Raw genomic sequence first — 17,242 nt, 5'->3', positions numbered from 1 at the left:
ATCCTCATGTGAAGTTTAGTTGAGATTGAATAAGTAACGACCGAATGTATCAGGGTCAGACAGACAGAGAGACACCAAATTGCGTATTTTGGTATGATAATGACAGTAGTAGGATGATGATAATATGAAGAGGAAGAGTGAAATTGCAGAAGAAAGAAAGAAAAAAAGAGAAAAGGCAATAGACCTTCTGAGCTTGGTAAACTGTGGTGAGGGGCAAGACCCTGCAGTCCTGATGGGTTCCGAAGACCTTGCAGAGTGAACAAATCGGGATCTGGCAGGATTCGCAGTAAATGTTAATCTTCTCTTCCTCGTGCTCCTCACAGGACGGGCGCCGGGAACGAGACGGAGGCCTGCAGACAGACCCCTATGTCTGAACAGAAACAGAAAGATAGACAAATCGAGAAAAAAAAATATGAAAGCACGAGCAGTCAGGTGGCAACACAGATGATTATGAGGCAGTGATATAAAAGTGACACCTGGCAGACTCGTGCTTGTAGATATCTATGATGTTTTCCACGAGGAGGTTGCGTTGGAGTCCATAGACCCCGTGCCTGTCAAGCAAGACCTCGTGGCGACATGCTGGACAGCGAAATCTCCCTCCAGAGCCCACGGTTGAACCTCGGGTCTGTGGATCATGGCGTTAGGGAGAACAATAAGATACAGAACCTTTCGCCACACCCTCACAGGACATCTTGTTTCATATGCATACATGGCTACGGGTATCAGCAGTAGTGCTGCTGATGCAGAGCCAACTAATGCCAACATATGGGACACCAACCTTAACATCCACCCGATGGATAGTGAATGTCATTCATTTCACTACAGGAGACTTCACAAGGATGGCGATGCATCTTGGGTTATCCCTCAAGGAAGCAACTAAGCTCAAAAATGTATCCATCAACATACTCTTTCTACCTGATTGACCATACCTCCTTCAAATATTACCTGGAAGATCTCGCCAGCGCACTTGCGGCACAAGTTATGCTGGCACGGCAAGATGACCACGGGTTTGGAGAACATCTCCACACAAATAGGACATATCAGCTGTTTCTCCAGGTTCTCCAGAGCCTGGGAACTACGAATGTATGACTTGAAGTCCATTGAGCCTTGTGCCTGTGCAGCCTGTAGCCCACGAGGCATCACCAACCCGAAACCTGCAGGCCACACGTTATGTCATCAGGTGAGAATCAATCTCTCTCAAGTCACACAATTGGTGTTTTGTTTGAGAAAACAGATTGAAAGACAGTACAGTACATTTGTGCCTCTGAGTGTTGAGGTACAGTACATGGATAATGTATGCGTGAGTATAAGCCATTCATATAAGCCATATAAGCACTGCAACTGCCTCCATAGCGTGCAGGATGGAGTGCGAGAGGGGGGAAAATATGTCATGACTGAGTAAAAATTCACTTTACTGACCATGACATAGCAAACAGACATGTGATAATCAAGCCATAAAAAAAATCATAAAGTCATTTAAAAAAGTGAGGAATATACTTAAAACAAGCATTTTGGGAGGGATCGATAACTGCAGATGAACGTTCCCATCTATGTTCCTAAATGAGTGTTCCCATATCTAAACAGATGGCTCACAATGCTCGGGCCCACATTCAGATATCGTAAACTACAGCGACTTGCCATAATAAAATGAACACTGTGATACCAACACAATTTCAAATGGACGTGACTACACATATTAGTATTTGGTAGCATGTGCTTTGGCATTATACTTGAACTTGAACCTAGAAGTGGAGAACTAGAACTAGAACTAGAAGGGGAGGAATGGTTGATCAGAGTAGTGATGGCAATGTACAAAAGAGCGCGCACAGCTGTAAGGACGAAGGACGGGAACAGTGGTGAGTTTGAGGTGAAGGTGGGAGTGCATCAGGGGTCGGTACTACTATTTGTAGCTGTGATGGAGGTGCTGGCTCAGAACGTAAAGGAGGGTTTACCGTGGGGGTTGTTGTATGCAGATGATCTGGTGTTGATTGCAGAAAGTATGGATGGACTGAAGGAAAAGATGAACAAGTGGAAGGAATGTATGGAGACAAAAGGTCTGAAGGTGAATATCGGAAAGACAAAGGTGATGGCAAGTGGTAAAGCATGTGGTGAGGTGGAAAGAACTGGGAAGTGGCCCTGTGCTGTGTGCAGGAAGGGTGTCGGAGTGAACTCCATTCAGTGTACAATGTGCGCTGAGTGGGTTCATCAAAAATGTAGTGGTCTGAGAGGGTCATTAACCAGTGTGGCAGCTACATTCAAATGCAAGGTGTGCACAGAGGGAGCTGCAGATGGAGGAAATGTTGAGTTGGATCTTGGAGACGGCGTGAAGCTGGAAGGTGTGAAAACATTTTGCTACCTCGGAGACATGCTGAATGGAGAAGGTGGATCAGACTCGGCAACGGTTGCTAGAGTGAGATGTGCATGGAAGAAGTTTCGGGAACTGAGTGGCGTGCTGATGAGGAGGGGAGTGTCGTTGAAACTGAAGGGAAAGGTGTATGCTGCATGTGTGAGAAGTGTTATGATTTATGGGAGCGAGATATGGGTCATGAATGTAGAACAGCAACGAAGGCTGGAAAGGGTGGAAATGCGAATGGTTCGGTGATGTGCGGAGTATCGTTGAGAGAGAGGAAGACAAATGATGAATTGCGAAAGATGATGGGAATAGAGCCTGTGATTGATGCTGTGAAGAGGAACAGGTTGAGATGGTTTGGTCATGTGTTGAGGAAGGATGAAAGTGATTGGTTGAGAAGAGTGATGGAAATGAATGTAGAAGGAAGTAGAGGACGGGGAAGACCGAGAAAGACTTGGCTAAAGATGGTGGAAGAAGAAATGCGGGCAAGGGGGTTAACAAGGAGAGATGCAGAAAATAGGGCAAGATGGAGAAGATTGTCATGGGGATCGCAAGGCTATCCCCTGCTTGAGCAGGGAAAATGGCCTTAAAATGCATGTTGTTGTGTTGTTGTTGTTGAACCCATGAAGGCATTGAATCGATCAGCTGTGGGACAGCCTGATCTGGATTTTGACCATGTATAATATATACCCTCTTAACACAATACCAGCAAGGCCTTTTGCAGAATGGACCACATTTACTGCTGGAAGATGGTGTGACAGAGTCCTGATTGAACTCCATCAAACATTTGGGAATACATGGATCGGTACCTGCGGAAAAGTCAACGTCTGGCAAGTAATATGCAAGAGCTGCAACAAAATCCATTACACATTTGGCAAAATCTGGATCAGGCTGTCCCACAGATGATATATTTCGATACCTCATTCTATTCTGGCAGGACTGGTTTGTGTAACTGTTCATTGTCTACTTGTGACGATGCTCGGGACAGACTTAAACGAGGTGAAATGAGTCGGCAGTTACAGTGCATTCAGAAAGTATTCAGACCCCTTCACTTTTTTCACATTTTGTTATGTTGCAACCTTATGCTGAAATCGTTTAAATTCATTTTTTCCCTCATCAATCTACACTCAATACCCCATAATGACAAAGAGAAAACAGGATTTTAGAAAGTTTTGCAAATTTATTAAAAAGAAAAAACTGAAATATCACATTGACATAAGTATTCATACCCTTTGCTATGACACTTGAAATTTAGCTCAGGTGCCTCCCATTTCTCTTGATCATCTTTGAGATGATTCTCCACCTTGATTGGAGTCCACCTGTGGTAAATTCAATGGATTGGACATGATTTGGGAAGGCACACACCTGTCTATATAAGGTCTCACAGCTGACATTGCATATCAGAGCAAAAACCAAGCCATGAGGTCGAAGGAACTGCCTGCAGAGCTCAGAGACAGGATTGTGTCGAGGCACAGATCTGGGGAAGCCTACAAAAAAATTTCTGCTGCATTGAAGGTTCCCAAGAGTACATTGGCCTCCATAATTCTTAAATGGAAGAAGTTTGGAACAACCAGGACTCTTCCTAGAGCTGGCCGCCCGGCCAAACTGAACAATCGGGGGAGAAGGGCCTTGGTAAGAGAGGTGACCAAGAACCCGATGGTCACTCTGGCTGAGCTCCAGAGATCCTGTGTGGAGATGGGAGAAACTTCCAGAAGGACAACCATCACTGCAACACTCCACCTATCTGGGCTTTATGGCAGAGTGGCCAGACGGAAGCCTCTCCTCAGTGAACGACACATGAAAGCCCACAGAATCGTGTTTCTCACAGTCTGAGAGTGCTTTAGGTGCTTTTTGCAAACTCCAAGCGGGCTTTCATCCTGAACTCATCCTTTCATCCACACCTGAACACGAAAGAAACAAAAAATAAAATAAAGATAGAATGGAACTCGGTAGAGCACATAATGAAAGAGCTGCATTGGTAGAAAAGTGAAGAAAGAGAGAATAGTCTAAGAGTTTTGCTTTTTTTAAAGGGGAAGGTCGGAAGTGACATGAGAAGGTAAAGAGTTCTGGAGTTTGGCAGTGGTGGGGAAGAAACAAACCATTACCACCCACCCTTGAGTTGCCATTGGCCACACAATAATCATGGGATGTAGTGGCTTGTCGAGTAGTCGGTGGTCTCACTAATGGTGGAGATAAACAAGCAGCAAGTTCCTGGGAACAGAAACCGAAGTAATATCTGGAGAAAAGAGAAAGATCCAACTTTACGGCGTAATTTGAGCAGGTCGAGTTTTGAGGTCAGATTGGGAGAGTTGATAAGTCGGATTACTTTGGATTCAATTCTGTCCAGTAAGTATGTGGAGCTAGAACCTCCCCAGATGTGAGGGCAGTACTCTATACAAGGATGAATCAATCCTTTATATAGTTGAAGCAACTGTTGAGAGGAGAAGAATCTTCGACATCTGAACAGAACTCCTAGTTTCTTCGAGGCCGACTTAGCTATTTGTGTAATGTTAGGGTAATACCTAGTAGGATTATTGTATCACATGGTGTAATTGTGGAGCTTTTAAAGGAGATTTGAGATGAGAGAGAGAGAGAGAGAGAGAGAGAGAGAGAGAGAGAGAGATAGATAGATAGATAGATAGAGAGATATATATATATATAGAGCAATAAAGATATAGCAATAAATTGAGTTTTAGAAGTATTAAACTTAACCTGTTTATATTTGCTCCACTGGGATATCTTGACCAAATCCGAATTTAAAGAGGTGGCTGTGATGAAACGATATGTAGATCGAGTGAGGGAAGATGGGGCAGCTGGGGAAAGCATGGAGGAATGTAATGTCGAGTCATCAGCATACGAGTTCATTTGTTTATTTGTAGAAGAAAGAAGGTCGTTGATAAAAAGAAGGAAGAGTGTTGGAGACAGGGCAGAACCCTGAGGGACATCACTGTTGATAGGGAAGGAGGGAAATGTTGAACCATCAATAATTATGGAGATAAAGCATTAGGAGAGAAAGCTCGATGGAGAAACGCCGAAAGAGGGAAGCTTGGATATCAGACCCCGATGCCAAACTCTGTCAAAGGCTTTTGAAATATCAAGGCCTACAACAGAGGATTCCCCAAAGTCTCTCAGAGAAGAGGCCCAGACATTTGTAATGTAAGAAAGGATGTCACTGGTAGATCTTGCCTTGCGAAAGCCATATTGATGGTCAGATATAAGACTGTGAGATTCAAGATGCTTGAGGAAAAGGGAATTGAGAAGACATTCAAAGACTTTGGAAATAGTAGAAGTCAGAGCAATAGGATGGTAGTTGGAAGGGTTTGAATGATCACCCTTCTTTGAAATAGGCTGTGCTAAGGCATGTTTCCAGGAAAGAGGAAAAGTTTGGGTTTTTGGAACAAAAACGAAAAAAACGAACAAGCACGGGTGCAAGTTCTGGGGCACACTCCTTCAAGCCACAAGGAGGAATGCCATCTTGTCCGTACGTACGCCTTTCTTGTGTCCAGAGAGAGGAGTACTTTTTTGACTGCATGGAAATAGATTGTAGGGAGGGGCAAAGGATTGGTAAGGGGTGCTTCAGAGGGAGATGGAATGTTAAAGACATCCAGAGTGCAATTAGAGGAGAAAAGAGAGCCAAAAAGAATTGCTTTGTCAGTCGGAGAGACTCTTCGGAGAGCTATAGTATCATCGGAGAGCTAAAGTATCATCGGAATGGAACAGCGGAGGAAAGGTAGAGTGACAGAAGTTGTTGGAGATACTTTTAGCTAATGAGCAGAAAGATCTATTAGCGGAAGAAGATGAGAGGTTGTCACATTTATTTTGGATAAAGGAATGCTTCACCTCACGAATAACATGTTTGCAATGATTTCTGGCAGATATGAAAGCTGAATGTGAGTCGGAGGAAGAAGAGTTTTTCCATGTCCGATATGCCGCATCTCTTGCACGAATGGCCGCAAAGCAGGAATTATTGAACCAAGAGTTGGTAGGAGAGATAGACTTGAAAGAGAAGTGGATACAAGCCTCCATTCCTGCAACAAAACCTCAGCTACATGTTCAGCAGAGATAGTGGCAGCAGCCAAGGAGAGGCATCAGTCTTTCCAGGGAAAATCAGAAAATAAGTTTTGTAAACCCGTCCAGTCAGCACTATTAAAATGCTGATACTGGCATTTAGTCGGAGCAGTCGGGGGAGGAGTGTGGTGAAATATGATGTAATGTGACGTCCTCTCTGGTCATAGTCAACGTGTGGCCCTGAATGGTTTTCTCTCATCTCCCCTTCCTGTTCAGGCTGGAGTTTCCCAAGGCAGTGTTCTGGGCCCTGTGCTTTTTCTGGTCTTCATCAAGGATCTCTCCGACTCTCTGGAAAATCCCTCTATCTCTTTGCTGATGACTCCACTCTCTGCCGCTCCACACCTCATCCCTCAGATCGGCAGTCTGCAGCCTCCTCAATCTCTGCAGACCTGGCCAAAATCACAGACTGGTCAAACAAGTGGAACATGTCTTTCAATCCTGAAAAATCTCACACTCTCACTCTGCCTCTCTGAAAAGACCGACTGGACAACCCTCCCATCTACTTCCTCAACAATCATCTCCAAGACGTTCTGTCACTCAAGCTTTTGGGTCTCACTATCTGCCATGATCTTTCCTGGGAAAACCACATTTCCAAGCTGGCCTCCAAAGCCAGTCGCTGACTGGGCATCCTCCATTGTGCGAAGTCCTTCCTTGTGTTATGGATTCGTCACTTCCGTCTTTGTGGTTTTCATCCACTGGAAGCATTTTTAGTTCCATGTACTATTATTGTTATAGTTTGAGTGAAATGGAGATAACTGTCTTCAAAAGGAAAAATTAGTGTTTTAACAGAAAAACGAAATGGATCGGGAGAAACCGGGAGAAGAAGAAGAGGAGGGAGAAGCGGATCAAGTGAGATCGGGAGAGAAAGGCCGATCGGCTTCGAGGTGTCGAGCGAATGTTGGTCACGAGCGAATATTGGTTTCCCCGGGAAAGGGATTCCTGTGACAGAGTCGTTATCGCTGTGGCAGATAAACCTGCGTGACGGGTTTTGCGGTGGGTTCCGAAAGTGAATCATTGTTGGAGAGCAGGTACGCCTCCATTACGGGCCTGTCCGCCATTTCACCTCGCGCCAGCCATTTCACCATGCACCAGCCGTTAACCTGGTTCTCGTGTGTGTCGTGGATTTTGATTGGGAATTCGCTGTTTTCCGCTTGGGAGCCGCTGCTCGTTCATATCAGTGTCCTTGTCTGGTGAACTGAAGGCGTGAATTCCCCGTCGCCTTTTGGGTGAACTTTTGCCTGACCGACGTCGGCCCGACCCCAACCAGCGGCTCTTCGGCAGCGTCGACTGTCAGCTGTCCTGGGTTCAGGTCTCAATACGACCTTTTTCTTGTGATCACCAGAGCGTGGATCGACTTTGGCCTGGTGTTGTGACAGTGACTTTGGGGGTGTTACATTTCGCTCACGTGGAGTACTGTGAGTGATTGAGTTAAGAAACTGGTGGTACCATCATAGGAATTATATGGTGTTTGTTGTGCAATTGAGATTTTATTGTACTTGTGCAAATTGTTATTATTGTGTGATATTAATACAATACTTTGGTTTTGTAACAATTGATTGGTGTGGTTTGACCATTGGTCATTGGCACACATAATAGCACATCTTTCTGCCGTGACTCCTTTCGGGGCTCGGAGGTACACCATGATCGGGGTTTGGGGAGGAGCACGTAACACTTGGCACACCTGCGCTCCTCATCACATACAAGGCTTTCATCCGCAGCTCGATGGAATACTGTTCTCCCCTCTGGGCTGGTGCTCCTGCCTCACACCTAGCTCGGCTTCACGCTGTTGAAACCAAAGCTTTCAGAATCATTGGAATCTCCCGCAATGAAGCAAACTCCGAGGACCTTTCACTCACTCACCGCAGGCAGGTTGTGGTCTTTCTGTCTTCTACCGACTCCTCTCCGGCCTTGCTCCCCCAGCTCTCTCTGTGCTATGTCCCACAAATATTCCTAGAGGTCGCACAAGATCTACCAGCAACCCTCTTATGGTTAAACTGCCAAAATCAAGACTCTCTATTCACCTTCACTCTTTCATTCCTCTTTCTCCTGCCTCTGGAACAAACTCCCTCACTCTCTTCAATCCCACTCCTCCCTCCAGGTCTTTAAAACAGCTGTTCACCACCATCTCTTATCTTTTCCCATCCAAAACCTTGATCTTTTCTACCCCCGTTAATTCATCCCAGATCCACTTTTTTGAAATTCCGACTTCTTTCCTGGAAGTCCCAGCAGTGTCCATGTGTTTGTTACCTCTCCCACCGCCCCCCACCCCATTCCCATGCCTCCTCCCCCCAAGCCCTCCTCCTCCCACATATCTCCCGATGTCCCTGCTCTCCATCTTGTCTTCCGCTCCCTTTATCATATGTTTTATGTGTCAGTTTGTATTTTTGTGATCAATGTTAGCTCTTACACGAGCCTCGATCTTGTATACAAAAAAAAAAAAAAGGTCTCGAGCTGGAAGAGAAGGTTCAGTCGGAGGGCTGACCTTGAGGGAGCTTATATAAGGCCGGACTGCTCAGCGCTCGGTCTCATGGCCGTTCTGTTACCTTATTGCCAAGAGACTATCGGGATTAACAGGTACATAATTGCTTGCTTGCAGGGGGGGGTGGGGGGGGGGCTTGGAGGAGATGTTTGTTTGAGTGCTTCCTTTGTAGTGCTAATGATTGTGCTTTATTTTGTGTTGTAGAATGAGTGGAGATATCGTTCAATAAAACCTCATTACTTGAAAGAGGTCTGAGTTTTGATTTACAACAAGGAGTGTTGGTAAGTAAAGTAAAGTGATGTTCACAAGATTGTGGTCAGAAGAACCAATTGGAGGTGAAGAACAAATCCAAAGTATTGGAAGCGTGGTAATGACGATCTAGGATATGGGTAGAGTGGGTGATAATTTGTTCCAAATCATTGAGAATGGAAAATGTAAGAGCTTCAACTCCCCCAACATCCATGTGGGATGATTTCAACCACTCCCTGTGGTATGCATTGAAGTCTCCTAAATAGAGGAATTCTGCTTGAGGGTGTTCGGATGTCAGGGCCGCATGGTAGGAATTAAGATAGTCAAAAAAAAAGCTAAAAGTTTGTGGAGTTGGGAGAGCAGTACGTGACACAGAGAAAAATAGTGATGGTCGGGACACAAATCTTAAGCCAGATGACATCAAAATTTGGAGATTTGAGGTCCACAAGGTGTACAGCAGGCGTGTTGATGTTGGAGCAGACACAGACTCCTCTTTGAACCTAAAAACATTAAAAGGTAAGTTTAAAAAAGGACGTATTCACCTACAAATGGAAGTTTCAAAAAAGGAACAATTAATCTACAAAAGGCGGTTTCAGAAAAAGAACTATCCACATTCAAAAGAAAGTTTCAAAAAAGGAACTATTCATATACAAAAGGAGGTTTAAAAAGGAACTATTCATATACAAAAGGAAGGTTCAAATAAGGAACTATTCATATGCAAAAGGATGTTTAAAAAGGAACTATTCATATACAAAAGGAGGTTTAAAAAGGAACTATTCACATACAAAAGGAAGGTTCAAATAAGGAACTATTCATATACAAAAGGAGGTTTAAAAAGGAACTATTCACATACAAAAGAAAGGTTCAAATAAGGAACTATTCATATGCAAAAGGATGTTTAAAAAGGAACTTTTCATATACAAAAGGAGGTTTTAAAAAGGGACTATTCACGTACAAAGGGAAGTTTCAAAAAATGAACTATTCACATACAAAAGGAGGTTTAAAAAAGGAACTGTTCATATACAAAAGGAAGGTTCAAATAAGGAACTATTCATATACAAAAGGAGGTTTAAAAAGGAACTATTCATATACAAAAGGAGGTTTAAAAAGGAACTATTCACATACAAAAGGAAGGTTCAAATAAGGAACTATTCATATGCAAAAGGATGTTTAAAAAGGAACTTTTCATATACAAAAGGAGGTTTTAAAAAGGGACTATTCACGTACAAAGGGAAATTTTAAAAAATGAACTATTCACATACAAAAGGAAGTTTAAAAAAGGAACTGTTCATATATACAAAAGGAAGTTTCAAACAAATGGAAATTTAAAAAAGGAAGTTTTAAACAAAATGACCTATTAACCTACAAAAGGAGGTTTCAAAAATGGAACTATGCACCGACAAAAGGAGGTTTAAAAAAGAACTATTCACCAATGAAAGGAAGTTTCATAAAAGCAGCTATTCACCTACAAAAGGAAGCTTCAAAATAGGAACTATTAACATAAAAAAGGAGGTTTAAAAAAGGAACGATATTCATATACAAAAGGAGGTTTAAAAAAGGAACTATATTCATGTTCAAAAGGATGTTTTAAAAAGGAACGATATTCATATACAAAAGGATGTTTTAAATAGGAACGATATTCATATACAAAAGGAGGTTTAAAAAAGGAACGATATTCATATACAAAAGGAGGTTTAAAAAAGGAACGATATTCATATACAAAAGGATGTTTAAAAAAGGAACGATATTCATATACAAAAGGAGGTTTAAAAAAGGAACGATATTCATATACAAAAGGAGGTTTAAAAAAGGAACGATATTCATATACAAAAGAACGTTTAAAAAAGTCAGTTCATATACAAAGGGAAGTTTTGAAAAAGGAAATATTCATATATAAAGGGAAGTTTAAAAAAAGGAACAGTATTCATATACAAAAGGAGGTTTTAAAAAGGAACTATTCACATGCAAAAGGAAGTTTCAAAAAAGGAACAGTATTCATATACAAAAGGAGGTTTTAAAAAAAGGAACTATATTCATATACAATGGGAGGTTTAAAAAAAAGGAACTATATTCATATACAACGGGAGGTTTTGAAAAAGGAAATATTCATTTGCAAAAGAAGGTTTTAAAAAAGTAACTATTCATGTACAAAGAGAAGTTTTTAAAAAGAACTATATTCATATACAAAAGGAGGTTTAAAAAAGGAACGATATTCATATACAAAAGGAGGTTTAAAAAAGGAACGATATTCATATACAAAAGAAGGTTTTAAAAAGTCACTGTTCATATACAAAGGGAAGTTTTGAAAAAGGAAATATTCATATATAAAGGGAAGTTTAAAAAAAGGAACAGTATTCATATACAAAAGGAGGTTTTAAAAAGGAACTATTCACATGCAAAAGGAAGTTTCAAAAAAGGAACAGTATTCATATACAAAAGGAGGTTTTAAAAAAAGGAACTATATTCATATACAATGGGAGGTTTTAAAAAAAGGAACTATATTCATATACAACGGGAGGTTTTGAAAAAGGAAATATTCATATGCAAAAGAAGGTTTTAAAAAAGTAACTATTCATGTACAAAGAGAAGTTTTTAAAAAGGAACGATATTCATATACAAAAGGAGGTTTAAAAAAGGAACTATATTCATATACAACGGGAGGTTTTCAAAAAAGGAACTATATTCATATACAACAGGAGGTTTAAAAAAGGAACGATATTCATATACAAAAGGAGGTTTAAAAAAGGAACGATATTCATATACAAAAGAAGGTTTTAAAAAGTCACTGTTCATATACAAAGGGAAGTTTTGAAAAAGGAAATATTCATATATAAAGGGAAGTTTAAAAAAAGGAACAGTATTCATATACAAAAGGAGGTTTTAAAAAGGAACTATTCACATGCAAAAGGAAGTTTCAAAAAAGGAACAGTATTCATATACAAAAGGAGGTTTTAAAAAAAGGAACTATATTCATATACAATGGGAGGTTTTAAAAAAAGGAACTATATTCATATACAACGGGAGGTTTTGAAAAAGGAAATATTCATATGCAAAAGAAGGTTTTAAAAAAGTAACTATTCATGTACAAAGAGAAGTTTTTAAAAAGGAACGATATTCATATACAAAAGGAGGTTTAAAAAAGGAACTATATTCATATACAACGGGAGGTTTTCAAAAAAGGAACTATATTCATATACAACAGGAGGTTTTGAAAAAGGAAATATTCATATGCAAAAGAAGGTTTAAAAAAAGTAACTATTCATGTACAAAGAGGAGTTTTTAAAAAGGAACGATATTCATATAAAAAAGGAGGTTTAAAAAAGGAACTATATTCATGTTCAAAAGGAGGTTTAAAAAAGGAAATATTCATATACAAAGGGAAGTTTTGAAAAAGGAAATATTCATATACAAAGGGAAGTTTTAAAAAAGGAACAGTATTCATATACAAAAGGAGGTTTTAAAAAGGAACTATTCATATACAAAAGGAATTTTAAAAAAAACTATTCACATGCAAAAGAAAGTTTAAAAAAAGGAACAGTATTCATATACAAAAGGAGGTTTAAAAAAAAGGAAATATTCATATACAAAGGGAAGTTTTGAAAAAGGAAATATTCATGTGCAAAAGAAGGTTTAAAAAAAGTAACTATTCATATACAAAGGGAAGTTTTGAAAAAGGAAATATTCATATACAAAGGGAAGTTTAAAAAAAGGAACAGTATTCATATACAAAAGGAGGTTTTAAAAAGGAACTATTCATATACAAAAGGAAGTTTAAAAAGCAACTATTCACATGGAAAAGGAAGTTTAAAAAAGGAACAGTATTCATATACAAAAGGAGGTTTTAAAAAAAGGAACTATATTCATATAGAAAAGGAGGTTTGAAAAAAGGAACAGTATTCATATACAAAAGGAAGTTTAAAAAGAAACTATTCATATACAAAAGGAAGTTTAAAAAGAAACTATTCATATACAAAAGGAAGTTTAAAAAGAAACTATTCATATACAAAAGGAAGTTTAAAAAGAAACTATTCATATACAAAAGGAAGTTTAAAAAGAAACTATTCATATACAAAAGGAAGTTTAAAAAGAAACTATTCATATACAAAAGGAAGTTTAAAAAGGAACTATTCATATACAAAAGAAAGTTTAAAAAGAAACTATTCATATACAAAAGGAAGTTTAAAAAGAAACTATTCATATACAAAAGGAAGTTTAAAAAGGAACTATTCATATACAAAAGAAAGTTTAAAAAGGAACTATTCATATACAAAAGGAGGTTTAAAAAAAAACTATTCATATACAAAAGGAAGTTTAAAAAGAAACTATTCATATACAAAAGGAAGTTTAAAAAGAAACTATTCATATACAAAAGGAAGTTTAAAAAGAAACTATTCATATACAAAAGGAAGTTTAAAAAGAAACTATTCATATACAAAAGGAAGTTTAAAAAGAAACTATTCATATACAAAAGGAAGTTTAAAAAGGAACTATTCATATACAAAAGGAAGTTTAAAAAGGAACTATTCATATACAAAAGAAAGTTTAAAAAGGAACTATTCATATACAAAAGAAAGTTTAAAAAGAAACTATTCATATACAAAAGGAAGTTTAAAAAGAAACTATTCATATACAAAAGGAAGTTTAAAAAGAAACTATTCATATACAAAAGGAGGTTTAAAAAAAAGGAACTATTCATATACAACGGGAGGTTTTGAAAAAGGAACTATTCATATAGAAAAGGAAGTTTGAAAAAAGGAACAGTATTCATATACAAAAGGAAGTTTCAAACACTTTGAAGTTTAAAAAAGTAAGTTTTAAAAAGCGAGCTACTTTTAAAGGCAGAATAAACAACAACAAGCAGACGTTGCGTGGTAAAAACTCGAGCGTTGGAGAGACCAGGGTTGCAGGCCTGTACATGAAAGTTTCCAGGACTCACCACAATGAGTCTTGTGCGAAGGAGGCAAGTTGTTCACAAAGATGTCCGCAGAATGTGTTTGTAACGTCGTTCAAAGCTCGATTCCCGTCGCTGCTGCTGGAGAAGAAGGCACCACCAGTGTGTGTTTGTGATGGAGATGGACAGAAATAATATGTCCATAATACAGGAGGCTCTGTTACATCCCCCGGGCAATGGCATCACGGTCAAAGCATTGGTGCTCGGCCATTGGTCAAACCGCTCGTTATATACACCAAAACCATCGTCTCGAGGCCGAGGCGACCCCGACGGATGACCCAACAACTTAAACTCGGGGACCATTGAATAACGAACAACGCAAAACAACCACCAACATGGCCGGGCAACGTGCAAACCTAAAAATATCCACAACTCGCATTACTCATACCACGCGGAATCCAAATCAAAACATGTTTTTATAAAATCATTTAATTTAATTTAAAAAAAAATAATTAATATTATCTGATACAAGGTGCACGGGAGAAGAGGATGATGGGACCATCATGCCTGCGCTGCATCAAACCTGTACTACAATACGTGGACACCACAAGGTGTCCAATCAATCGACTCAACTCACCTTCATATACGAGTAGTTTCAATCCACCTTCTGAAATGAGTAGTTGATATATATTGACTCATATCGACTCAACTCACCTCCAGATATGAGTAGTTTCAACTCACCTTCAGATATGAGTTTCAACTCACCTTCATATATGAGTAGTTTCAACCCACCTTCAGATATGAGTAGTTGATATATATTGATTAATATCCACTCAACTTGCCTTCATATATAAGTAGTTTCAACTCACCTAAGTATTATGAGGAGTTTCAACTCACCTTCATATATGAGTAGTTCCAACTCACCTTCATATATGAGTAGTTTCAACTCACCTTCATATATGAGTAATTCCAACTCACCTTCAGATACGAGTAGTTTCAACTCACCTTCAGATATGAGTAATTAATATATATATATCGACTCATACTCATATCCACTCATCTCACCTTCAGATATGAGTAGTTCATATATATCGATTCATATCAACTCATCTCACCTTCAGATATGAGTAGTTCATATATATCGATTCATATCAACTCATCTCACCTTCAGATATGAGTAGTTCATATATAATCGATTCATATGCACTCAACTCACCTTCAGATATGAGTAGTTCATATATATATATATATATATATATATATATATATATATATATATATATATATATATATCGATTCATACTCATATCCACTCAATTCACCTTCAGATATGAGTAGTTTCAACTCACCTTCATATATGAGTATTTTCAACTCACCTTCAGATATGAGAAGATTCACATCACGTTCACATATGAGTAGTTTCAGCTCACCTTCAGATATGAGTAATTGATATATATTGATTCATATCCACTCAACTCACCTTCATATATGAGTAGTTTCAACTCACCTTCAGATATGAGTAGTTGATATATATCGATTCATATGCACTCAACTCACCTTCAGATATGAGTAGTCAATATATATCAACTCATGCTCATATCCACTCATCTCACCTTCAGTTATGAGTAGTTCATAGATATATATATCGATTCATATCCACTCATCTTATCTTCAGATATGAGTAGTTCATATATAATCGATTCATATGCACTTAACTCACCTTCATATATGAGTAGTTTTAACTCACCTTCAGATATGAGTAGTTGATATATATCGATTCATATGCACTAAACTCATCTTCAGATATGAGTAGTCAATATATATATCAACTCATGCTCATATCCACTCAACTCACCTTCAGATATGAGTAGTTGATATATATCGACTCATAGTCATATCCACTCAACTCACCTTCAGATATGGGTAGTTTCAATTCACCTTCAGTCTTCAGATATGAGTAATTAATATTGTTACGGACTCTGGGTTCATCACAAGAGGGACTCTTCCCAAACTCCAGCCCTGCCGGCTGCCGGGATAACTCCGTGGCCCATAGTGTTGGCAAGCAACTACGAATGCCAAATGACACCACCAAACCTGGCAGGGTCCTCGCTCTTTTACAAACGCGTTACCTTTCCGGTGGGTTGGCGATGCCAATTGGGGTATGTAACTTCAGTGCACACCCATCTATTTATTATGTATGACCGAGCGGAACCGTTGAGTACGAATTGGCTAATTACGGAGCCAATCAGTGGGGCAGAACTTCCCGTTTATCTAATCTTTCACACTAAGTCAAGCCAATAGATAGAGTGAGATGAAAGGGGCGGGATAGAAACCGTTTACAAAATAAAAGAAGGCACGTACTGGATTGACAAAGCACATTAACCAATCATGAAGCACGTATGTAGAGGCACAGCAAACAATCAAGAAAGGCACAGAAGAGTAGATTCGAACCCTTAGCATTTATCCCCTTCTATGGTCCAAGTACCTACACAGATGACATGGTGTCAGCAGAAGCATGCCGAGTGAATGTAAATAGGAAGGGAAGAAGATAAAGATGTAGAGCAAGGAGTTGGGTCGGTTTTGTGTGCCAATCCCGAAATGGGAAGCAAATGAAGACGAAGGAAAGGGTAATCAAAGTGGAAGGGTGTGAGTGCGAGTGAAAAAGTATGGACCATGTAAGTTTTAAAGGAAACATGCGAAGTGCGAATGTAAAACCTCGCCCGGAAGGGTTAAGAGGTAAATCATCGACAGCTCTTTGTAATTATTGTGATGCTCTTTCTGAGTCTAGGTCAGTGGTTCTTAACCTGGGGGTGCGAAACGTCATTTATGGGGGTGCAAAACATGTCGGCCGGTTCAATTACAACGTTGTTAAAGAAGTGCTGAGAATCTAATTATAAGTCTTTAATTCTAAGACCTGTCCTAAGTCATAAATTTTTGACAAAGGGTGCGAGAAAAAAATTGCGAACCGGAAGTGTGCGGGCAACAAAAAAGGTTAACAACCACTGGTCTAAGTAGACGAATTAGGTATTATGGAAGGGAACGCAAGAGACACGTTTACGTCAGTAGTGAAGTTGTCTCTCCACGCTAGGAACCTCTTGGCTCAGTCGCTCTCGTGCCTCTGCCTCATGCCCGTCCTGCCGTTGCGCTGTTCTCCCAGCACTGAATGGCACAGCTCGTCTTTGCCTCAGCATAAATCGTCCTGGCT

At 39.5% G+C, this 17,242-nt stretch overlaps 1 protein-coding gene across 6 annotated transcripts in view; it reads right to left on the bottom strand.

Annotated features, from left to right (window-relative positions):
- LOC137428660 (uncharacterized) overlaps window positions 1-16,124 on the bottom strand; it is a 43,333-nt gene extending 27,209 nt beyond the window's left edge. For 5 of the 6 annotated variants that reach the window (XM_078777924.1, XM_078777923.1, XM_078777927.1 and 2 more), the window contains exons 1-4: window positions 14,083-14,391; window positions 946-1,154; window positions 477-625; window positions 185-350 (exon numbers count right to left, since the gene is read on the bottom strand). In XM_078777924.1, the coding sequence (XP_078634050.1) occupies window positions 185-350; window positions 477-625; window positions 946-1,140 (510 nt within the window). In that variant the 5' untranslated portion in view covers window positions 1,141-1,154; window positions 14,083-14,391. Of the gene's footprint in view, window positions 1-184; window positions 351-476; window positions 626-945; window positions 1,155-14,082; window positions 14,392-15,948 lie in introns of those variants that run through there. The other variant, XM_068118565.2, reaches the window with a different exon arrangement.
- Between the last annotated feature and the right edge of the window lie 1,118 nt (window positions 16,125-17,242).

The sequence above is a fragment of the Myxine glutinosa genome, chromosome 5 (assembly GCF_964187855.1).
Source record: "Myxine glutinosa chromosome 5, kmMyxGlut1.1, whole genome shotgun sequence".
In the NCBI taxonomy this organism is placed as follows: Eukaryota; Metazoa; Chordata; class Myxini; order Myxiniformes; family Myxinidae; genus Myxine; species Myxine glutinosa.
Note: the sequence above shows the minus strand (reverse complement) of the source record. Positions and strands in the feature narration are given on the sequence as shown.